The 25,101-nt window shown below is 36.4% G+C and overlaps 1 protein-coding gene across 2 annotated transcripts in view; it reads right to left on the bottom strand.

Annotated features, from left to right (window-relative positions):
- LTBP1 (latent transforming growth factor beta binding protein 1) overlaps positions 1 to 25,101 on the bottom strand; it is a 510,014-nt gene that overhangs the window by 99,026 nt on the left and 385,887 nt on the right. For both annotated transcript variants that reach the window (XM_036749323.1, XM_036749324.1), the window contains exon 20: positions 1,369 to 1,491. In XM_036749323.1, coding sequence (XP_036605218.1) covers positions 1,369 to 1,491 — 123 coding nt within the window. The remainder of the gene's footprint in view (positions 1 to 1,368; positions 1,492 to 25,101) is intronic.

Genomic DNA, 25,101 nt, shown 5'->3' with positions numbered 1-25,101 from the left:
CATCAGCCTTCTTTCTCAAATAAAAATTATTCATTTTTTCCTCCTTTAAAGAACAAACTTCAATAGCATTTATTTAAAAAAAATTGAAGTAGTTCACAGCCACCACTGAAAATGTATTTGTTTTTTCTCTTAAGCAAACTAAAATAGATATTTCCTATGTTTAATGAAGAAAAGTTTCCACTTTCAAGAAATGTACTGGGTAAGCACGTCTATTCAAAGTCACAGAATTTCGGAGCTTGAAGAGATCACAAAGGTCATCTACTATGATCTCTATCTTTATAAGATCCTCGATAAGTAGTCATCTAGGTTTGAATGTATGAATGTACAAAATAGGCATGTATTAAGCACTTAAAACATACTTGGCACTATGCTAAGTAAACCTTGATTTGAAGACATTTGAGGGAAGAGGAATTCATGAAACACAAAAGCAGACCACTTCTGGACAGCTCTAATTATTAGCAAGCTTTTTCTCGGGATAAGTTGAAATTTAACATTCTGCCCATTACAACAAACAAAACAAGCCAAATTCTGCATTCACATGATACCGCATTAAATACCTAGAAAGAGAACTCATGTTCCCTTTAAGTCTTTTCTTCTTCAGGTTAATCATTCAAAATTTCTTGGAGTGATACTCCAGTTTATCAATGTTCTTCCAAAGACTAGACAACCAAAAATAAATGTAATATTCCAGATGTGGCTTAACCTAATACAAATTACAGCATGACTATCACCTCCCCTGTTCTGGACACTGTGCCTCACTTAAAGCAATCCAAAGACTTATTTATAATGCAATATAATGCTTATGATGCAAAGGTCTGCAATTCTGGAGTCATGTGTACAACAGCCATCAACATACTTTGTGAACCAGCTTTCACTTTGTAAATGGTCATCAAGAGTTGCTCTGGTTCCAAAATTAATGAAAGAATCACAGAATTTTAGAGATGTATGGATATGGCTTTAATGGCTAGCCAAAAAGGAAATGTCCCTGTAATATACTTTACAATTGATTATCTAGTCCCTGGAAAAAGACTGTCAATGAAAGGGAATTTCTCAACGCAGCAGTCTCTTCCACTTTGAGATCACCTGTAAGTTTTGTTATTTTCTTCTTACATCACGCCTAAATTTCCTTCAAGCATAGGTTGAACTAGAAAGCTACTGAGAATGCTTCTAATATTCAAATTCTGTGATTGTGAGAAAGGCTTTAGTAGAATGTTTTATCATATTATATTTTTGGCTGCCATATCAGAATGCTGATTTATGTTCAGTTTATAGTCCTCTAACATCCCCAGTTGATACCACACCAAAAGATTGGCTATTTAAGAATAACCAATCAAATTTTTAAAGAACCATTTTCATTAATGCACTTACCTTTGCATTGCTTTCTATCAGGTGTTGGGTTATAACCTCTATGGCATGTACACATGTAAGAGCCCTCAAGGTTGGAGCAGCTGCCATTCTTGCATACTTTTGGATCCAAGCATTCATCAATATCTTGAAGGAATAAAATGGGAAAGAAATTTTTAGAAAGAGAGAAAACATCAGTAAGGTTATTCAGAGGAAATACCCTCACTCAAGGTTTCAGAAAATTCAACAATTGCTTCAAAATAATATTCCACATTAGATAAATAGCTTTAGTGGGAAAGGACTGTGTAGCATAACTATTTTCTATAGTTTACCTATAACAAAATCTTGTCAAACAATTCAATTTTATAATATGAAATTACTTCTTATTGTACAGCCCTTAAGAGAACCAAGCAAATTCTGTGAATAAGCAATTAACCATCAAAGGAAAAGTAATAGCTAGAAGGAAGCATTTTTAATTTCAGAATCTCTGCCCTCAAGGAGTTTTTAATCTGCAAATCTTGGAGAACTATCTTTCAGGATATAATTGGGGAACTAAAGACTCAGATGAAATTGAAGGACCACCAGAAATAAGAGGTGAATCCTTTGTGGCAAAGAAAAAAATACAGGAGAGAGAACCTGAGGACTGAAAAAAGGTAGATCAGGACATTAAAAAAGGTTCTTGTCTAAGCTATAGGAGATTCAGTAAATTCAGGAGATTCATGTAAAAATGAAATATTCTAACAGTACTATGAATCAGTGAGAACTCAAGTAAAAAGTCTAAGTTGATCCACAAGTTAAGTTTACTAATGGTATAAATTAGACAGAAATCTTGAACTAGAAGTAATGCCAGAGAATTTAGTTTCCTGCAAGAAGAGGTAAGAAACAAAATAATAGAGAATATATCTAATAGCTAAATGGATAAAAATGTTATACTTATCATTTGTTTTAAAGGGGTATCTTATATTCTTTTAAGTTAAAGTTTTATTTAATTGACTAATTTTAGTAGTTTTTAATCAAATGTTTTAATTTTTTTTTTGAAAAAGCAATTGGAGTTTCATGCTCAGTTTCAATTCTTAGACACACACTCCCCACATGGACTCACATCATTATCTTCCTTAGTAACAGCACATGTATTCTACAAGAATGAGTACACAAAAGGAAAAATTCAAACCAGGGTGCAGAAACAGCAAGTCGAGAGTCAGAGTATAAGCTGAATGAAAAATACATTTTTCATGAATCACATTTACAACTTCTACTTTTTCAAAGCAAGAATATACAAATGGTACTCTATAGGCAAAAGCAACGATGCATCTGTGATTTTGGAAGGATGAAATAAAAGGAATTGTATGGACACTACATATGCTACTTTGTCAAGACACCACTTCATGACCTAGGTTAACTGGCTTGGCATCAGTGCAACAAAAACAGTACTTTCTAACAGCCACTTGCTTGCCCGATGTGCATCTCTATCTTTTAATATTTGGAATCCATTTTGCTCCAAGCAAAAACTAGAAGAAGGAGCCAAGAGGCAGAGCCAAAGTAAATAATGAAACAGGACTAGCCTAGACACCATGCATAGAAATTCCAGACAGAGAAGGGAAAATATCATGTCTAGTACCTGGTTTGGTTTCAAAAATGTTAACAAGTTCAGAAATGTATGAACAGCCCCCTTTAATTATGCAGTCACTGGGGACTTATTTATTTACAGGAGAGTAGCACTTAATAGCAAAAACAATTCCTAAGACCATATTTCTTTCTTAATTCGAATAAATTAACAAAATTGTTTTCAGGCCAGTTTCTGGAAACACGCATAAAACATAAGATTTTTGAAAGTAAGTAATAAAGAGACAGAGTGCCCTGAAATTTCTAGTGGCTTAAAAAAGATTCTTTCCCATGCTTATCAGAGGCAGCATAGTGTAGTCTACAAGACAGAGAAGATGTGGGTTCAAGTCCTTCCTATGATGCAAATCAGTCATGTGACCCTGAAACAAAGCACTTAACTTCTCAGTACTCTAGATCAGAGGTATCAACTTGGCATGCAGAGCACACACACACCCAGTGCAGCTGAAATCAGGTTAAAATGTAGTTGGGGAATGTTTGCCAAAGTGAAAATACGACAAACCAGAGACAACAGATTTTAAAACTAGGTCAAACAGGCATCCATAAGGATCCTTATGTGTTTGACGCCACTACTCTAGTTAACTCTAAAAGTTGGAGAGAAGGTAACTGATAACTTGCACTGCTGGTAGAGGGAGTTTCCTTGCTTGGGAGTTCCCTGTACCAGTGAAATGAAAGGTCTAATCTCTACTCCTTTTCAGATATATGTATCAGATATGTACCAGAATCTTGTCAAACCACAAATTAATAAACAGATATATTAAGGTGTTTTTTTTAAAATATCTAAATGGCTAAATAGGCTTGATAGTGCTAGTGTGTGTTTAGGAAATAAAATAAGTACATATTCTAATACCATTAAAGAATCTACAGAAGAAAGCTACCTTAGGTGCTAATCATTAAACATTGATCTGATACAAGTATGGTAATATCAATGCAATGACTGTATCTGCTTTGGTGCATGTCCATTTGGAATCTCAAGAAAAAACATCCAAGGCAGATAGATGTTTTCAAAGGGTGACCAATTACCGATGGTTTCAATCATTATCTATCCTCTATCCTCCTCCTGTTTGCCCAGAACGGAGCCTTAAATCAGAGGCGGGGTGAAATGTCAGTGTACTTGGCACTTATACCTCAGTTCTGGTCACTTATCCTGACAACTGTACCAAAAATACCAAAATGGATAAGTAATCGCTTGAGTCTCATTATTTTTACTTATTTTTACTGCCATATTTTGTTTTTTCCAACTACACGTAAAAGCAATGTTTAGCATCATATTTTTAAAATATTTTATTTCTAAATTCTCTCCCTACCATCCCTCCTTCCCTACTTGAGACAGCATGTAATTTGATATAGGTTATACATCTTGCAGTCATACAAAAATATTTACATATTAGTCATGTTGTGAAAGAAAACAGACCATAAAAACAAAAAAAAACCCAAAAATTAGTATGCTTCAATTTGCATTAAGCTTCCATTAGTTCTTTATCTGGAGGTAAATAGTTTTTTTCAAAAGTCCTTTGGAACTGTCTTGGATCTTTGTGTGGTGGTGAATATCTAAGTTGTTCACAGTTGATCATCATACAACATTGCTATTACTGTGTACAATGTTCTCTTGGTTCTTCACTTTGTATCAGTCCATGGAAATCTTTCCAGGTTTTTATGAATGCATACAGCTCATCATTTCTTATAGGACAATAGTATTCCATCACAATCAAATACCGCTACTTGTTCAACCTTTTCCCAAATGATGGGCATCCCCTCCATTTCCAATTCCTTGCCACCATAAAAAGAACTGCTAAAAAGATTTTTGCATATGTGTGTGCTTTTCCATTACAGAAAAATCTCTTTGGTATATAAACCTAGTAGTGAGTGATGTTACTGGGCTGCAGAGTATGCAGAGTTTTATATTCCTTTGGGCATAGTTCCAAATTGTTCTCCAGAATGGTCGGATCAGTTCACAACTCCAGCAGTGCAATAGTGTCCCAATTTTTCCACATCCCCTCCAATATTTGTCATTTTCCTTTTCTGTCATATTAGCCAAACTGCTAAGTGTGGGGAAGTAACTCAGAATTGTTTTGATTTCCATTTCTCTAATCAATAGTGATTTAGAGTCTTTTTTCACACGATTATATAGATAGCTTTGACTTCATCCAAAAACTGCCTGTTCGTATCCTTTGACTATCTGGGGAATTGGCTTGTATTCTTATAAATTTGATTTGGCTCTTTATATATTTGATAAATGAGGCCTGTATGAGAGAAACTTGCTATACATGCAATGCCCCCCACCCAAGTTTTATGCTTTGCTTCCAATCTTGGCTGCATTGATTTTGTTCGGGCAAAAGCTTTTTAATTTCATGTAGTAAAAATTGTCCTTTTTACTTCCTGTGAGGAAATCTTTCTTTTTGGTCATAAATTCTTCCCTTAGATCCATAGATCTAACAGGTAAACTATTCCATGTTCCCCTAATATGCTTATGGTCTTCATCCTTTATGTCTAAATCATGTACCCATTTTGACCTTATCTTAGATGATATGAGTTGTCTATGCCTGGTTTCTGCCAAACTCGCCAAATAGTAAATTCTTGTCTCAAAAGTTGTGATCTTTGCATATATCAAACACTATAGCACTATTTTCACTACTTACCATTTATTGTGCCTAATCTCTTCCACTGATTCACCCCTCTATCTCTTAGCCAATACTAGAATGTTTTGATGATTATCACTTTATTATACAGTTTGAGATCTGATATGACTAGGCCACCTTCCTTCACATTCCCCCCTCCCCATTAATTCCCTGATATTCTTGACCTTTTGTTTTTTCCTGATAAATTTTATTTTTTCTAGTTCTATAAAATAATTTTAGGTAGTTTGATTGAATAAGTAAATTAATTTAAGTAGAATTATTATATTGGCTCAGCCAATCCATGAGTAATTAATATTTTTCCAATTGTTCAGATATGACTTTATTAGGGTGAGAGGTGTTTTGTAATTGTGTTTCTAAAGTTCCTGAGTTTCTCTTGGCAGGTAGATTCCCAAGTATTTTATATTGTCTACAATTATTCTAAATGGAATTTATCTTGCTGCTGGATTTTGTTGGTAATTTATGAAAAGGCTTTATTTTATATCCTGCAACTTCACTAAAGCTGTTATTTCAACTAGGTTTTTAGTTGATTCCCTAAGATTCTCCAAGTATACCATGATATCATCTGCAAACAGTGATTTTTGTTTCCTCATTGCCTATTTTAATTCCTTCAGTTTCTTTGTCTTTTCCTATTGCTTTAGCTAAGCATTTCTAGTATAATACTTAATAATGATGGTAATAATAGGTATCCTTGCTTCACCCCTGATATTATTAGGGAGGCTTCTACTTAACCCCATTATAGACAATACTTGCTGATGGTCTTACATAAATACCATCTATCATTTTACAGAAAGATCCATTCATTCCTATACTTTCTGGTGTTTTTTATAGGAGTGTTATATATTGTCAAAAGCTTTTTCTGCACCTATTGAAATAATTATATGATTTTTGTTGGTTTTGTTATTGACATGGTCACTTATGCTGATCATTCCCCTACTAGTGAACAAACCCTGGTCATTATGATCTTTATGACACATTACTGTAATTTCCTTATTAATATTTTTTGTTTAAAATCTATATCAATATTAATTATGGAAATTGGTCTATAGTTTTCTTTCTCTATTTTTTCTTTTACTGGTTTAGGTATCAAAACCACATTTGTGTCATGAAAGAAATACGGTAGGACTTCTTTGAGTATTTTTCCAAATACTATATATGGTATTGAAGTTAATTGTTCTATAAATGTTTGGCAGAATTCACTTGTGAATCCACTTGGTCCTGGGGATTTTTTTTTAGGGAGATCATTGATGGCTTGTTCAATTTCTTTTTCTAAGATGGGGTTATTTAAGCATTCCATTTCTTCTGTTAATCTTGGCAATTTACATTTTTGTAAATATTCATCCATTCCACTGAGATTGTCAGGTTTATTGTAATATTATTCGACAAAATAGTTCCTAATAATTCCTTTAATTTACTCCTTCATTTGTACTGAATTCATTCTTTTCATTTTTGATACTGGTAATTTGGTTTTCTTCTTTTTTTTTGTAAAATAAAATTTAGGGTTTATATATTTTATTGGTTTTTCCCATAAAACCAGCTCCTAGTTTTATTTATTGGTTCAACAGTTTTGTTAATTTTGACTTTATTAATCTCTGCTTTAATTTTCAGGATTTCCAACTTGGTAGTTAATTTGGGAATTTTTAATTTGTTGTTCTTCTAGTTTTTTAGTTGCATGCCCAATTCAATGATCTGCTCTTTCTCTATTTTATTGATGTAAAGGGTTAGAGATATAAATTCTGCCTAAGTACTTCTTTGGCTGCAATCCATAAATTCTAATATATTATTTCATTGTTGTCATTCTCATTGATGGAATTATTATTTCTGTAATTTGTTCTTTGACCCACTCATTCTTTAGTATTAGATTAGTTTCCAATTAATTATTAATCTATGTTTCCATGGCCCTTTATTGAATGTAATTTTTAATGCAATATGATGTGAAAAGGATGTACTTAGTATATGTGTCTTTCTGCATTTGGTTGTGAGGTTTTTGTGCCCTAATACATGGGCAATTTTTGTGTGCCACATACCACTGAGAAACAAAGATATATTCCATTCTATTTTCACTCATTTTTCCCCAGAGGTCTATAATGTATAACTTTTCTAAAATCCTATTCACTTCCTTAACTTCTTTCTTGTTTATTTTGTAGTTAGATTTATCTAGTTTTGAAAGGGGAAAGTTGAGGTCCCCTACTAGTGTAGTTTTACTGTCTATCTCCTCCTGTAATTCATTTCACTTTTCCTTTAAGAATTGAGATGCCATATCATTTGGGGTGTGTGTGTGTGTGTGTGTGCGCACGCACGCACCTGTATACATGTACATATGCGTGTGTCTGTGTGTTTAGTATTAATATTTTTTCATTGTCTATGGTACCTTTTAGCAAGATTTGGTTTCCTTGCTTACCTCTTTTAATTAGGTCTGTTTTTGCTTTTGCTTTGTCTGAGATCATGAATGCTACCTTTTTTTCTTTTTGCTTCAGCTAAAACAGATTCTGCTCCAGCCCCTTACCTTTACTCTGTGTGTGTGTGTGTGTGTGTGTGCATGTGTATGTGTGTGTGCACACACACATGCGTGTGTATGCTTCAATTATGTTTCTTTTAAACAACATGTTGTAGGATTTTTGTTTTTAATGTGCTCAGCTCTTTGTTTCCATTTTATAGGTAAGTTCATTCCATTCACATTCACAGTTGATTACTGTGTAGTTTCTCTTCCTCCTTTTTCCCAGCCCTCCTCAAAAGTGGTTTGCTTCTGACCACTGCCTCCCCAAGTTTGCGCTCCCTTCTATCAGCTCCCACCCTATTCACTTATTTCCCCTTCCTCTCCTACTTCCTTGTAGGGTAAGACAGATTTTTATACCAAATAGAGTGTGCATCTCATTCCTTCTTTGAGCCCATTCTAATTAGAGTAAGGTTCAAGCACTGCCCGCCTCCACCACCTCACCTTCCCATCCAATGTAAAAGCTCTCTTGTGCCTTTTTTATATGAGATTATTTATCCTATTCAACCTTTCCCTCTCCTCTTCTCCTATACCATACCTCTTTCTAACCCCTTCATTTTGCTTTTTGGACTATCATCCAATCATAGTCTGGACTCTCTGTTTATGTATATTCCTCCCAACTGCCCAAATAATGAGAAGGTTCTTAGGAGTCATAAGTATCATCTTCCCATGTAGGAATGTAAACTATTTAATCTTATTGACTCTCTTATGATTTATCTTTCCTTTTACCTTTTTAATGTTGCTACTGAGTCTTGTATTTGAAAATCAAATTATCTGTTCAACTCTGGTCTTTTCATCAGGAATGCTTGAAAGTCCACTACTTAATTAAATATCAAATTTTTTCCCTGAAGGATTATACCCAATTTTTCTGGGAAGATGATTCTTGGCTGTAATCCTAACTTTTTTGCCCTCTGGAATATCATATTCCAAGCCCTATAATCCTTTCATGTAGAAGGTACTAAATCCTGTGTTATCCTGACTGTGGGTCTATAATATCTGAATTATTTCTTTCTGGTTGCCTGTAGTATTTTCTCCTGGGAGCTCTGGAATTTGGCTATAATGTTCGTGTGAGTTTTCATTTTGGGATCTCTTTTCAGAGGTGATCAGTGGATTCTTTCAATTCCTATTTTACCCTCTGGTTCTAGGATATTAGGGCAGTCTTCCTTAATCATTTCTTGAATGATGTGTAGATTCTTTTTGTGATCATGGCTTTCAGGTAGTTCAATAATTCTTAAATTATCTCTCCTGCATCTATTTCACAGATCAGTCATTTTTTCCAGTGAGATATTTCAAATTTTCTTCTATTTTTTTCATTCCTTTGATTTTGATTTGATTTTCTGGCTTATCAAGGCAGACCTGATGCTGGCCTCCCAGGGCATGGCCTACACTAGACTACATTACACTCTCACCTCAGTGAGACAGAGTTTTCCTGTCAAACTCCTAATCTGTCTTGGACTGGAAAATTGTTTCACCCCCATCCTTTTGTTGGTTCTATTGCTCCAGAATTCATTTTGAGGAATTATTTTCAAGTTGTTTGGAAGGGGATTTGGCAGAAGTCAGGCAGTCTCTGCCTTTACTCTACCATCTTGGCTTCAGACTTCATCTCAGTATTTTTAAATTGTATTTTCATTATAACAGAAAAGGAAGGTGGAAAAAGTTAATTCTATTCAAAAGATCTCATAGGGACATCACTTCATTGCTCCCTATTTTGTTTCAACCCACTCTTACAAAACAACACTGAGTCACAGAGAGAAACAGACAGAGAGAGAGAGCATCACCAGTACCATCTCCAACATTGTCACCAACAAATTTTAGAAATATTAAAATGTGCTGCCATCATGAATTCAAATATGGTCCAGAAAGCTAATAGAGTCACTGCATGCCAATTATCTTCACGATTTAGTCCAATATATAATCAAGATTCATTATGAAATAACCAAGTATAATCAAAATTCACAAAAGTTCTACAAGACAGATCTAACTTCTTTTCAACTAGAAATGACGTGTGTGTGTGTGTGTGTGTGTGTGTGTGTGTGTGTGTGTGTGTACAACATAATGAAAATACTATAAATGGGTAAACATTGCCAGAACTTACTAGCAAGTGCTAAAATTCTATCTGGTGGTGATACACACAAATTTCATCATGCCTTCAGAGTTCCATTAAGAGCTGCTACTGACAAGGGCAGTCCACCAGGGAATGAATTATGCAGAGAGAGAGAAAAAAAGTACATTTCCTTCTTCCTTACTTGAAAATGGAAAAATTGGGTGGGAGAGGAAGGAGGGGAAATTGAGCAGTAGTACAAGATGGAAGAGATGGTTGGGAAATACAGTACAGAAATATTTTAAACTAGGCATAATGGTAAAATGAAATAACATAATTCAGCTTCTCAGTACAGTCCTTTCATTCTAACAGGAATTCTTTAAGCCTTTGTAGAATATACAATCAAGGTTTAATTTGACATTTAATAAGAAACTCTTCAATTAGTCAACAAGCAGTTCTTAAGTGTCTTCTATGTACTAGGAGTTAAGCAATCAACATAAAGATAGAAACGATCATTACTCTCAGGGACCTTACATTCTAAAGGGAAGGTAAGTAGATAAACATGTGTATGTGCACATAGATATAGTATGGAGAGATATAAAGAGGTATATAGGCATGTGTGTGTGTAAATATTTGAGAGAGAGAGAATAAATATAATAAGAGTAGATACAAAGTAGTTTGATATGAGGAAAAGGTAGTTTGGGAGGAAGAAGCCGCTAGCAATGTCTCTAGGTAGAATGTTTCAGGTAGGAGATCCTTGAGCTGTATCTTGAAGGTAGAAAAGGATTCTATGAAGCAGAGGGAGTGTGGAGAACTGGAGCTGGCACAGAGGTAAAGAAAAGTATAATAAAAATAGCAGGAAGAATAAACTAATGGATATTTTCTGAGACTCTGGATAAGAAAACCAAGGGGACAATGTGTAGATGTTAAGCTATAGAAAGGGGTTTTGTAAGAAGAAAGACTATTCAGTAACAACATGGAGGATTCAGTAAGAGCAAATAGACCATGCTGCCACTGAGGTAGAAGGTTTCAAAAACATCATTTGGTACCTCCTTCTCTCCCCCATTCACTCCTCTGCCAAGGTTATTAGATTCACTTAAAGGCAGCTAGCAGGCGCAATGAATAATAGATCATTGGACCTGGAGGCAGAGAAGACCTGAGTTCTAATCCAGTTCAGTCACTTACTAGCTATGTGACCCTGGGCATGTCATTTAACCTTAGATTCAGAGAAGAGATAAGAAAATATATTTCTATCCATTACTTGCAGAAATGAGGGAGAATGGGTGTGGAATATTACATAAAATGTCAGACATGGCTAATGTGTTGGTTACCTTTTCAGATATGCTTATTGTTCACCTTTTAAAAATTCTTTATTACAAGGGATGGCTTATGGAGTAAGAGAAGGGAAATAAAGGTGATTTAAAAAAAAAACTATAAATAACAACTTTTTAAAAGAAAAAAAATGCCACAGATTGTTTAAGGTTTGGTACATCTGATGGCTGGAAAGTATACTCTGTGAACTTAGCTACATAAATTCTTCATACATCAGATTTTCAGTCCATCAAAGGGTCCTGTGCAGAAGGCTTTCCAATTTGGTAGGTCCTGGCAAAGCTTGCTCTCCACAAGTGTAGTCTTCAAGAACCCAGGGTTTTGAGTCAGGTTTTTGATGGAGGTTCAGTCCATGATACTGGCTGTTCCCCATGCAGAACACTGTCTCTCATCTCTGTGCCTTTGCACAAGTTATTCTCCACACCTGTGCTCTCTCCTCACTTCTGCCTTTTAGAAGCTTAAATTTTCTTCAAAGGATATCTCTAATGCCAGCTATATGAGAACTTTCTGATCTTTCCAAATACTAGTGTCCACCTCTTGTCCCCAATTACACACCCACAGACACATATTTTGTATATTCTCCTAAGTAAAATGTCAACCCTCTCTGAATAGATATTTCTTGAGGGCTGGGACTGTTTCATTTTTGTTATTTTATTCATAGTCCTTTGGATAGTGCCTGGTGCACAGCAAGAGCTTAACAAACTACTCCATTCATTCATATTAAAACATATTTGACAGAGCTAAAATGGATCTTTTGAATCTTCTAGATCTTAAAAAAATTCTATGCATAATAGTTGTATAATATGTGTAACAGTTCTAATTTTTCTTTGAGAACTTTTCTGTACTTTCAAAACATCCAATGTGATGAAAACTAAATGAATATTTGATGATGAAATAATCCATTTAGAATACCTTCAGAATCAAGCTCCTGGAATGCAATGCTCAGTGCCCCAAACTAGCCTAATTCATGGTAAGTTTAAGAAGAGAAGAACTTCTGAAGACAAAAAAAAAAATCAGAAACGAAAACCTCAGGTGATCAGCTTTTCTGATCACATATGTATATGTATGTACACATACATATATCTATATACACATATATACACACTACATATACATACATATGTGTATGTATATATGTGTGTGTATGTGTATATATATATATATATATATGTATATATGACTTTACATGAATACTGGTCATGAAAAATGGTCAAGAAATTTTGTGGTTCTCCTATTTTCTGAAAATAAAGATAGGGGGTTTTTTGCCTTCACTTTTAACAAAAACCACCTATCTTACATATTGGCAAGAATTATGTTTAGGGTAAAGAGTTGTACAAGCCTGAAAAGAGGGAAAACACAAGTCAGGAAAATTAGTTTTTTAAATAATATAAGGAGACAAAAAAACAATCATCCACAAAATTAATTTTCCATTATCTTTGAGGGCATTAAATATAACATAAGATATGGGAAGAGCAGCTAGGTGGCACAGTGGATAGAGTGCTTGGCCTGGAGTCAAGAAGACTCATTTTACAGAGTTCCAATCCATCCCTCAGACACTTATTAGACTTACTATGTGACTCTGGCCAAGTCACTTAACCCAATTTGCCTCAGTTTCCTCATCTTGAAATTGAGCTGGAGAAGGAAATGGTAAAACACCCCAGTATCTTTGCCACAAAAACCCCAAATGGGGTCACAAAGAATAAACAATCACCAAGATACAGAAAATTAGCCCCTTCACTTTATCTCCTGCACTAAGATCATACAAAGGGAAGAACATTTTACAGACAATTAAATGGTGACAGGGGAGACAGATGCTTGTAAAGATGAGTGCAATGAAGTAACTTCAATGGATAATGTGCAGAAAATCATCAGGGCTAAATGACCCTTGCCCTCAATGCTAGAGAATCTGAAACATGCATAAGCAGAGCTACTGACCAAAACGTTACATAATACTTGAAATCCACTGCTTCTTAAATCTGGAAAAAGCCCAATACCGCACAGAGGAAAATGAAGCCAAGGATGACCTCAGAAACTCAGCACACAAATACCACCAAAGTGGGAACTCCCACAGAATCGCCTTTCAAGAAGTGCTTCTATTCTTTCAGCCAAACTCACCAAGGTCTACTTATAGCTCTCCCCCTGAGTCTGGTTCTGAGAATCTCTCAGTGATCAATCAATGCCTTTGAAAGAGGAGGGAAAAGCAACTTAAGCAGAGCTTTCCTTTCTAAGAATCCTTACTATATGGATTGTTTGCATCACACAATTTAACGTGGTATTCAGTGTAGCTTGTTTTATTCCCTAGTTGTTAGATCCTCCTGACAACAATGAATACATGCTCCCTGAGGCCTTGTAAAATTTAATAAAATTTAATCTTAATTTTGATTTAATTAAATTTTAATAATTAATTTAATTAATTTTAATAAAATTTAATAAAAACCTTGTAATATTTCTCCGATTCCACAGAGCAACTTGAACAATGCAGGGCACAGAAGACGGCTATTCAAATGACTGGTGACTAATAATAGAGATGATGCCAAAGCTTTTCCCAAAAGGGTATGGAATTCATGGAGTGCCTATCATAGATTCAGAGCTGGCGAAAAGCTCAGAGGCTATCTAGTCTAGACCTTTCATTTCACAGATGAGGAAACAGAAGCCTGGGGAGAGCAGATGACATGTCCATGGCCAAGGAGCAGTACACTGATACCCTAAGTACTATCAGATATTCCTGGGAAGCACCAGATTAAAATATGAACTCACAATAGAAAGCTGCTCTGCAATAAAGCAAGGGAAGACTAAATGAACTTATAAAAAGCCAATTCACTTAAAAGATAAGGAAGTTGTGGGTCTGAGAAGTTAAATGGTTTGCCCACAATCCCATAGGCAACTAAGTGCCTGAAGCAGGATGTAAAAACAAGCTTTTAGGCTGAGCCCAGAACTCCACCCATCATGTAATCTTGCCTCCTGTTGCTTTATCACAATTCATTCCTTCAACCTTAAGTTTCACTGAACAAAAACATTATTTTTGACAGCCAGGGTAACATAAAGTCATTGTTCCTAAGGGCTAGTCACCTAGGTTAATGTCAAACTTATTTTATAACTTAGAAACAGAGGCAAAGAGAAAAAAGGGACTTATCCAAGGTCACACGGAGACACTGGTGAGTCTTTTCTAGGACTCAGTTTCCAGACTTTGAATATAAAACTGGATAGCTCAGGTCCTCAGCGACTTGCTACAGTAAAGTCTGACTCAGCCCAGGTTCCAACGGTTCAAAGAACCCTGGATAAATGGCAGCCAGACCTTTTCACAAGAAATGGCCCTGCCCTGAACTAGAGAAAGTAATAGGTGGTTAAATAATAATAAAATATTTATTTAGCACTTCACAGTTAGAGAAAACTTTAGAATTACCAAGCATCTTGCACAAATTCCATTTGATTCTAACAACCACCATGGAAACGAGGTAGTGTCAAATATTATACACATTTTACAGATAAGGAAGCCCACCCTCAACCCAGAGAAGTTGTGAAATTCCCAAGCTCAAAAAGCTGGCAAATACCAAGGTCAGAACTTGAACCCCAGCATCAACCAGTCAGTGCAATCCATCCCTGAATAAGTAGCCCTTCTATAATATGCTTCAAGAGCAGTCAGTCAACTTTTGCTTGAAGGTCCAGAGGGACAGGGAGCTGGCCCAACTAAGGGAGCTCATTCTATTTTTGGACATTCTTAGATGTTTCTCCTGATTTCAAGGCCAAATTTCTCTCTTGGCAACTTCTTAATGCTTCTAGTTCTGCAATATGAGTTCTACTAGAACAAATCTAACATTCTCCACCATGGCAGCCCTTCCTTCAATACCTGAAAGCAATTATCATTTCCTAGTGAAGACTTATCTTGTACAGGCTAAGCATCCTGCAAATGATCCTCCATGATAACGAAGCTGCTCACCATCCTGGTTCAGTCTCTTCCATCGATCGATAGGGACAAAGACTGCCCCAGGATTTCATTGGTAGAGGGAAAGCTCAGGTGGAATTCCCACCATCAATGTAGGTTGGCACCTTGGCTGCAACTTATTGTTTCAGAAAGTTGCTTATAGCCCTGAGGGTGGCTTATAAAAGGTTACACGGCCAGAACTCAGGTCTTCTTGACTTTGAGACTGCCTGTCCACTCTTGATGCCACATTACCTCTCAGTTTATCAATGTCTTTTCTAAAATGTGTCTCCCAGAACTAAACACAATACTCTAGATGTGATATGACCAGGGTAGGATACATGCAGTGAGACTATTACCAAGTCCTAGATGACATGCGTCACTTAAATGCTGCCTTAGAACACATTATCACTCTTGGATACCATATACTGTCAATTCATATTTGGCTTGCAATCTACTCAAAGTCCCATATTCTTTTTGGATGAACTGATCTTTACCCAAATGTGCCCTATCTTGTACTTGTGAAGTTATTTTTTTGAATCCATGTAAACTCTGCATTTATCCCTGGTGAATTTTATCTTAACAGATTCATGGAACCCATCAAGAATATGTGGTCTCTTTAATGCATTGTTGGTGGAGCTGTAAACTGATTCAACCATTCTGTAGAGCAATTTGGAATTATGCCCAAAGGGCTATAAAAGCATAATTACCCTTTGACCTAGCAATACCACTACTAAGTCTGTATCCCAAAAGAGACAAAAAAGAAGGAAAAGGACCTACATATACAAAAATATTCTAACAACTCTTTTCTGAGGTAAGGAATTGGAAATTGAGGGATGTCCATTAATTGGGGAATGGCTGAACAAGTTGTGGCATGTGATCATGATGGAATATTATTGTACTATAAGAAAGGATGAGCAGGGATCATCTCAGAAAAACCTGGAAAGGCTTGCATGAGCTGATGCAAAGTGAAATGTACTGTGTACAAAGTAACAACAATATTGTAAGATGATCAGATGGGAATGACTTAGCTATTCTCAGCAAAACAATGATCCAAGAAAACACTGAAGGACTTATGATGAAACGTACTATCCATCCCCAGAGAAAGAACTGATGGTGTCTGAATACAGATTACAGTATACTTTTTAAACTTGCTTTATTTTTCTTTAGTTTCTTTGTCTATGTTTTCTTTCACAGCATGACTATTATGGATATGATTTCCATGACTACACAAGTATAACCTACATAGAATTGCTTGCTTTCAGGGGGCGGAGCCAAGATGGCGGCTGGTAAGCAGGGAATAGTGTGAGCTCCGTACAGAGAACCTCCAAAAGCTTATAAAAAATGGCTCTGAACCAATTCTAGAATGGCAGAACCCACAAAACAGCAGAGGGAAGCAGGGCTCCAGCCCAGGACAGCCTGGATGGTCTCTGGGTGAGGTCTATCCTACACGGAGCTCGGAGCTGGGAGATGGGAGCTGAGAACGGAGTGGAGCAGAGCCCTGCCTGAGCGGCGTGGACCATCCAGACCAGAAGCCGGGCGGAGGGGGCCCTAGCGCCCTGATTCAGTGAGCTGCGGCAGTTACGAGACTTCTCAACCCATAAACACCAAAGACTGCGGAGAAGGTTAGTGGGAAAAGCTGCAGGAGTGGAAGGAGTTCGCGGTTCGGCTTCCAGCCCCGGGGGCAGCAGAGGTGGGGCAGCTACAGCTGTTGTTACTTCCGGCTCCAGGCCCACCTGGTGGGAGGAATTAAGTGGCGGATCAGAGCAGGGGTGCACAGCCTGCCGAAGATCTAAGCCCAGTTCGGGTTGGGGGTTCTTGGGGAAGGAGCAGTGCTGGTGTGGCAGAGCTGGCACCTCCCCCCCAAATGTGGAACATAGAACTCTGTAATCTACAAGCAGTCATACCCCACTGAAAAACTCAAGGGTCAAGTTAGTTGTCTGGGAATATGGCCAGGCAGCGAAAACGCACCAAGATTCAGTCTCAGACTTTGCATTCTTTCTTTGCTGACAAAGAAGACCAAAACATACAGACAGAAGAAATTAATAAAGTCAAAGAGCCTACAACAGAAACCTCCAAGAAAAACATGAACTGGTCCCAGGCCATGGAAGAGATCAAAAAGGAGTTGGCAAAGCAAGTTAGAGAAGTAGAGGAAAAATTGGGAAGGGAAATGAGAAGGATGCGAGAAAACCATGAAAAACAAGTGAATGACTTGCTAAAGGAGACCCAAAAAAATACTGAAAAATACACTGAAGAAAACAACACCTTAAAAAACAGACTAACTCAAATGGCAAAAGAGCTCCAAAAAGCCAACGAGGAGAAGAATGCCCTGAAAGGCAGAATTAGCCAAATGGAAAAGGAGGTCCAAAAAACCACTGAAGAAAATACTACCTAAAAAATTGGATTGGAGCAAGTGGAAGCTAGTGACTTTATGAGAAATCAGGATATTATAAAACAGAAACAAAGGAATGAAAAAATGGAAGACAATGTGAAATATCTCCTTGGAAAAACCACTGACCTGGAGAATAGATCCAGGAGAGATAATTTAAAAATTATTGGACTACCTGAAAGCCATGATCAAAAAAAGGGCCTAGATACCATCTTTCAAGAAATTATCAAGGAGAACTGCCCCGATATTCTAGAGCCACAGGGCAAAATAGAAATTGAAAGAATCCATCGATCACCTCCTCAAATAGATCCCAAAAAGAAATCTCCTAGGAATATTGTCGCCAAATTCCAGAGCTCCCAGATCAAGGAGAAAATACTGCAAGCAGCCAGAAAGAAACAATTTGAGTATTGTGGAAACCCAATCAGAATAACCCAAGATCTGGCAGCTTCTACATTAAGAGATCGAAGGGCTTGGAATGCGATATTCCGGAGGGTCAATGGAGGTAGGATTAAAACATAGAATCACCTACCCAGCAAACCTGAGTATCATGTTCCAAGGCAAAATATGGATTTTCAATAAAATAGAAGACTTTCAAGCTTTCTCAGTGAAAAGACCAGAACTGAATAGAAAATTTGACTTTCAAACACAAGAATCAAGAGAAGCATGAAAAGGTAATGAAGAAACGGAAATTGCAAGGGACTTACTAAAGTGGAACTGTTTTGTTTACATTCCTACATGGAAAGATGATGTGTATGATTCATGAGACCTCAGTATTAGGGTAGTTGAAGGGAATATGCATATATATATATATATGTTTATGTATATATATAAGTGAATGTGTATGTATGTATGTATCTATGTGTATATGTATGTATGTGTATGTATGTATATATATGTGTGTTTTTATATATATATATACATATGTAAAAGAGAGAGAGCAGACACAGGGTGAGTTGAAGATGAAGGGAAGATATCTAAAAGAAATAAAATGAAATTAAGGGTTGAGAGAGCAACATACTGAGAGAGGGAGATAGGGAGAGATAGAATGGGGTGGATTATCTCACATAAAGGTGGCAAGAGGAAGCAGTTCTGTGGGAGGAGGGGAGAGGGCAGGTGAGGGGGGAATGACTGAACCTTGCTCTCATCAGATTTGGCCTGAGGAGGGAATACCATACATACTCAGTTGGGTATCTTACCCCACAGGAAAGAAGAGGGAGGAAGATAAAAAAAAAATAAAAGGGGGGGGATGATGGAGGGGAGGGCAGATGGGGGTGGAGGTAATCAAAACAAACACTTTGGAAAGGGGACAGGGTCAAGGGAGAAAATTCAATAAAGCGGGATGGGTTGGGAAGGAGCAAAATGTAGTTAGCCTTTCACAACATGAGTATTGTGGAAGGGTTATACATAATGATACATGCGTGGCCTAGGTTGAAGTGCTCGACTTCTTAGGGAGGGTGGGTGGGAAGGGAAGAGGGAAGGGAATTTGGAACTCAAAGTTTTAAAAACAGATGTTCAAAAACCAAAAAAAAAAGTTTTTTCATGCAACTGAAAAATAAGATACACAGGCAATGGGGCGTAGAAATTTATCTTGCCCTACAAGAAAGGAAGGGAAAAGGGGATGAGAGGGGAGGGGGGTGATAGAGGGAGGGCTGACTGCGGAACAGGGCAACCAGAATATATGCCATCTTGGAGTGGGGGGGAGGGTAGAAATGGGGAGAATATTTGTAATTCAAACTGTTGTGAAAATCAATGCTGAAAACCAAATATGTTAAATAAATAAATTTAAATAAAAAAAAAGAATTGCTTGCTTTCTCAATGGGGGTGGGGGAGGAGAGGAAGGTAGAGAATTTGGAACTCACAGTTTTAAAAAAAAGAATGTTAAATTGTTTTTACATGTAACTGGGGAAAAATAAAATAGTTAATAATACAAAAAAAAATCTGGTTTTCTGATTCCAAGTTCTCCATAAATTTTAGGTAATTGGTGGGTCAGTGAGAGTCAGTACATTCTCATTTAAACTACTGAAGGTATAGCAACAGCAGAAGAAGACCCTGAGAAGTTGAAGGCAGAGGTGTGGAAGTTATAAGAAGTCAGCTGCCCGTATAGCTAAGCAACTCCTAACCAGAAGTTCCAGTGAAAAGTGGGCACACACTTTTGGGAACCCAGAAAGAACAGACTTAGTCTTTTCTATAGAAAATAGAAAGAATTGACTTCTCAGGTCAAAAGCTCCAGTGAACCTATTGTCCTTCAGTGACACCTAGAGTTGGAAAACCCTGAAGCTTTTCATAAAGGTTTTGCAGATATTTTGGTATCCTGGCCAGCTAGAGCTGTGTTGCTATGAGCACGGCATCTGGATGTGTTAAAAACTGGCTGGACTGGTCTTTATAAGCCAGAGAGAGCCAGTTTGATGAGCTCTGCAGTTCTCCAAACTAAAGAGAACTGCTATTTTATCTTATATGGTTAACTGAAAGAACTTGTAAAACCTGTGTGTCAATAAAAGGGAGGAGAGGTTTTCCTTGGCTGAAGAGAAGTGAGCAGAAAAGCAGTTTCTTATGATGGAGAGATTTGTGAATGCACATTTCTGAAGGTACATTGAAGTCCAGAGCTGTGAGTTATTCTAAGCACATGAGTTCTTCTCCATTATGTGCTCGTCTACCAGGTTCTCATAAGTGTGTGCCCACTTTCCACCAGAACAATTGAATGTACTAGTGGGAGAGTATGCCTTGGGTTTATGTTCTTATTGTGATAAATTTTATTATGTATTAACTTTAATGTATGAGCATCTATATTATTATTTCTTTTGCCTTACTGTTAAGTAAATGCTTATGTTTAAGACCTAAAAGTATCATTATTGAGAGTGGCTGGTTGTTCAAAAATCACACACTATGTAGGTGCATTACCCTGTGAGTTGTTGGTAATGTAGATAGAAAATGTATTGGTGGGGAGGGGGAGGCTGGATTTCAAGAGCAAAAGTGGTACGTAAGGAAGTATATGTTTCCCTGCAACAGAGTTGCCCTAGTACCAATGTAACCATGTGGTGGGTGGTTGCCTATTTCTTGTTATACCTGCTAGTGTGAGAATAGGCTGGAGTGAGCAAACCAAACCCAGAAAGAACTAAGGTATTGTTGACAAATCTAGCTTGGACATGTGAAGCTTCACATTGTGAGCTCTGACGGTACACCACTGCAGTGACTAGACCTCTACCTATAGTACACATTACAAGAACAAAATCTGTAGTAAAGATAAAGGATTAAAAAAATTTTAATCTAGACTATTTTATGTCTAAGCACATGCTAGTGATACCTAAACTAATTCAACTCAACAAATGTTTTTAAGTATCTACTATGTGCAAGGAATTATTATGCTACATACTAGAGACGCAAATTTAAAAAACTACAAAATTGAGTAGGGAGTTATATTCTCCTGGGGGTATTCAACATGTGTAAAGATAAAGAAATATAAGTTTAAGGAGGAAGAAGCCACCAACAACTAAGATCAGAGAAAGCTTCCTGTAGGGTGTGGCATTTGAGCTAAATTCTGAAGAAAGCTAAGAATTCAAAGAGGCAAAGAAGGAGGGAGCAGGGCATTTCAAGAACAGAAGACAGCCCAATCAATGGTTGATAGTCCATGTAATGGTGCAGAGTCTGCAAGAAATGGAATTCTGAGTTTTGGGACATGGCAATTAGGCTACTTTGGAAAGAATATAGTGTATAAAAGAGAGTAGTGTGAAATATGCCTACAAAAGTAAGATAAAGTCAAACTGTATTTTACTCACATGGCTTCAAATACCATGCTGTAAAATTTACATTTTATCCTAGAGAGAATAGGAAACTATTAATGATGTTTGAGCAAAGGAATGATATGGCAAAATCTTTGCATTTTAAAATGACTTTGGCAAGTACATGAGGAATTATTTAGAAGAGAAAGAGTAGAAACAAGGGATTATATGAGAGACAGAAGCGAGCAGAATGTGCACGAGAGGTGTCCAGAGAGTCCAAAAGCAATGGAGTGCCATTGAATGAGGCCAAGAAAGAATGTCAGTTTGTAAGCGCTTTCAGGAAAAAGACCGTAGAATTCATTTTCATATCTCCAGAATCAAGCATGATATATGCCTTTAATAAATGTTGTTATTGAAACGTCTGCAGAGTATAATGGAAAGAACACTGAATTTGGTGTCATAAGAACTAGGTTTGGCCATAGCAAAGTAACTTTACTCTAGGCTTCAGAGCTGCTCATTAAGGGGTTGGACTAAATGACCTCTGAGGTCTCTTACCTCTCTAAATCTCATGATCAGATGTGCAGATGGAGGCTGAAATTAATGAAACAGCAAAAAGAAAACATAGACTATGAATAATGTCATAAACAATCTGGGTAACTAAAAGAAAAAAGACAGCTCTGATCTGTATATGTAAAAAGGCGCAACATTTCTGGAATATGAACACAACATATTCATACATATACATACAGAAGCGCACATGTATATATATAAACATATACATAAAGTTACATGTATATATGTATGTATGTATATATGTATGTATACAAAGACACAAGAAAAGGTGGACAAGGCAAGGTAAAATTATCTAAAAATAACCCATAGCCTTTGAAAGAGTCTAAGGAAAATAAATCAACTGGATGAGTACAAGAACAGAAGAATATCAAATTATGTGTTTTTTGTCATGTTTTGAGTCTTGATATTGAAAAATCCATTTTTGTTTTACCTAAAAAAAGCTTTGTGGGTAATTCTGAATGAGCTTCAAGTCTAAGGATCACAATGAATAAAACCTACAACTACAAAACATAGAGTGACTGAATCACGTATGGCCAAAATTTTACCCAAGGCTGGAGAAAAAAGAAAAAGCACACTGAATACTTTTAATAAAAGGAAATACATGACTTCAACAATGCAAAAAAATGTATTGCTTGGAGCAAGTGGTTAAGTGTATAACTCTGGACTAACACAGTGATCTAATACTTCTGCTTGTGATTCAAATCATCTAGTTGGCAGAAGTGAGACTACTTTAAATGGGGTGCTGTATTTCTGCCATCTGAAGTGCAGCATTGGTAGTCTCAATGACAGAGGCTCTGTAGATACAAGTTTTTAAATCCATAACTTGTTTCTCAGTGGAATCTGTCATGCATACGTATATTTTATGCCTAAAGACTAAATGATGACTTGTAGGTTTTATTTAATTCAGTTAGTTAAATCATGGATCATTGCTCTGTTTATGCTTATATTATGATATGTAACTATTTACTATATTAGATAGGGAAATGTGAAATTCAGGTAGACAACAGTCTTAAGACAAACAAATATCAGTCTTTGAGATGAGAAATAGAATACTAAGTAGTGACTTTGTAAATATTTGTCTTTACAAAAGCAGTATGATGCTGTGGAACAAATGCAGGATTTAGTGTTAAAAGACTGGAGTTCGAATCTGAAATCTGACACTTAGCTCAAATCACAGAGGTACTTGACCCCTCTGGTACTCATTTTCCTCAGTCTATCAGATAAGGTTAGATTAGATGACCACTCATAATCCTATAAACTTTGTTCATAATTTGTCATCATCACCAATATAAAGTGACTTTTATATAGTGCTTTAAAATTTCTAAAGCAATTAATGAATAGCAACTTTTCTCCATTCGAGAAAAATTACATAGTATAAAAATCAATTGATATGGATCCAGTGTTGTGGTGGAACAGGATTTAGAGAAGTGTAAGGAAGAGGATTTGTTTGGGTGTGCACTCTGCAAGTATTAATGAAAACTGGCAAAGAGGACAGCCTTCGTTCTAATTGTAAAGTTTTTCCTTACCAAAACCTGCCTCTCTGTGACTTGTACTCTGCTCTTCATTTTGCCCTCTAGGAAGAGGAACAAGTCTAATTCCCTTTTCCACATACCAACCTTTCAAATATGCAAAGCCAGCTATCAAATCTTCTCCGGGCTAGATGCCACCCAATTCCTTCAATTGATTCTTCTATGACATGGTCTTTAGCATCTCAACACCAAACAGGTTGCCTTCATCTGAGCAAGTTTTAGTTTGTCAACATCCTTGCTGAAATGTGATACCCAAGAGTGGACACAATACTCTAGAAGTGGTCTGACTAAGGTAGACTATAGATCTCTTAGATACTATGTTTTTCTCAATGTAGCCTAATATAGTGCTTGTTTTGTGGCTCTGAGGTTGTGTTTTTTTTCTTTTCATCTTGGTGGCCAAGTCTCATATCTATGCAGTTGGAGATTTAGTTAAGGGACAAGAGAGGCTGAGTGCCAGCCTATTGAGCAATGTCTCAATCATCACTAAGTGGTAAAATGATAATCAGTCAGTTCTCAAAAAAAAGAACTGTAAATAATTAACAACTGCAAGAATGCTCCAAAGAATTCATAAAATAAGTGGAAAAAAACTGTGAGGTTTTACCTCAGAACCCAACAGGCTGGCAAAGATGGCAAAATAAGTGTTAGAGGGGTAGGAGAAAGACAAGCATTACCTATGTACTATTAATAAGTTGTAAATTGCTCTTACCATTCTAAAATGTAACTATTACTCAAATAATATGACTAAAGTGTCTATACTTTGACCAAAGGATTCCAAGTAGATCAATAAAAAAGAAAGGCCTATACAAAGTATTTATAGAAATACTTTTTATAATAAAGCAGATGCTCATTGACTGAGAAAATAAACAGTGATTCATGAAAGTAATGGAAGCTAGGTGTTATAGTGGATGGGGTGCTGGACTCAAAAGTCAAGATGTGAGTTCCAATAATGCTTCAGACACTGCCTCTTCTCAGCCTCATTTTCCTCATCTCTAAAATGAAGATTATAATAGCATCTACCATACAGGAATAAATGAAATGTAACATGATAAGTACTTTGTAAACCTGAAAGAGCTATGGAAATATAAAATTACTAGCTGTTATTATTACTGGGCTGTAAGAAATGAATGTAATGAATACAGAGACATGAACTGATACAAAATGCAGTAGGCAGAAGCAAAAAATATATGCACAATGACATAATATAAATGGACAGAACTATGACAAAACAATGGAAACTAAATGCAGCAAAATTATAATGACCATACTTAACTCCAAAGAAGAAAAGTGAGAAGAATCTCCTCCACAATGAGTATGGAACAATGCATATAATGCCAGACAATTTTTAATAGGTTGATTAGTTTTGCTGATTCGTTTTGTTCTTTCTTTATAATTCTTAGTTTTCAGAGATAATATTCAAGAACAGAGAGGGAGGGAGGAAGAATACAATGGGAAATATAGGTGATGTAAAAACCCAAGAGAACAAGAAAACTAATTTTTAAAAAATAGAATGG

The sequence above is a fragment of the Trichosurus vulpecula genome, chromosome 3 (genome assembly GCF_011100635.1).
Source record: "Trichosurus vulpecula isolate mTriVul1 chromosome 3, mTriVul1.pri, whole genome shotgun sequence".
Taxonomy (NCBI): domain Eukaryota; kingdom Metazoa; phylum Chordata; class Mammalia; order Diprotodontia; family Phalangeridae; genus Trichosurus; species Trichosurus vulpecula.
Note: the sequence above shows the minus strand (reverse complement) of the source record. Positions and strands in the feature narration are given on the sequence as shown.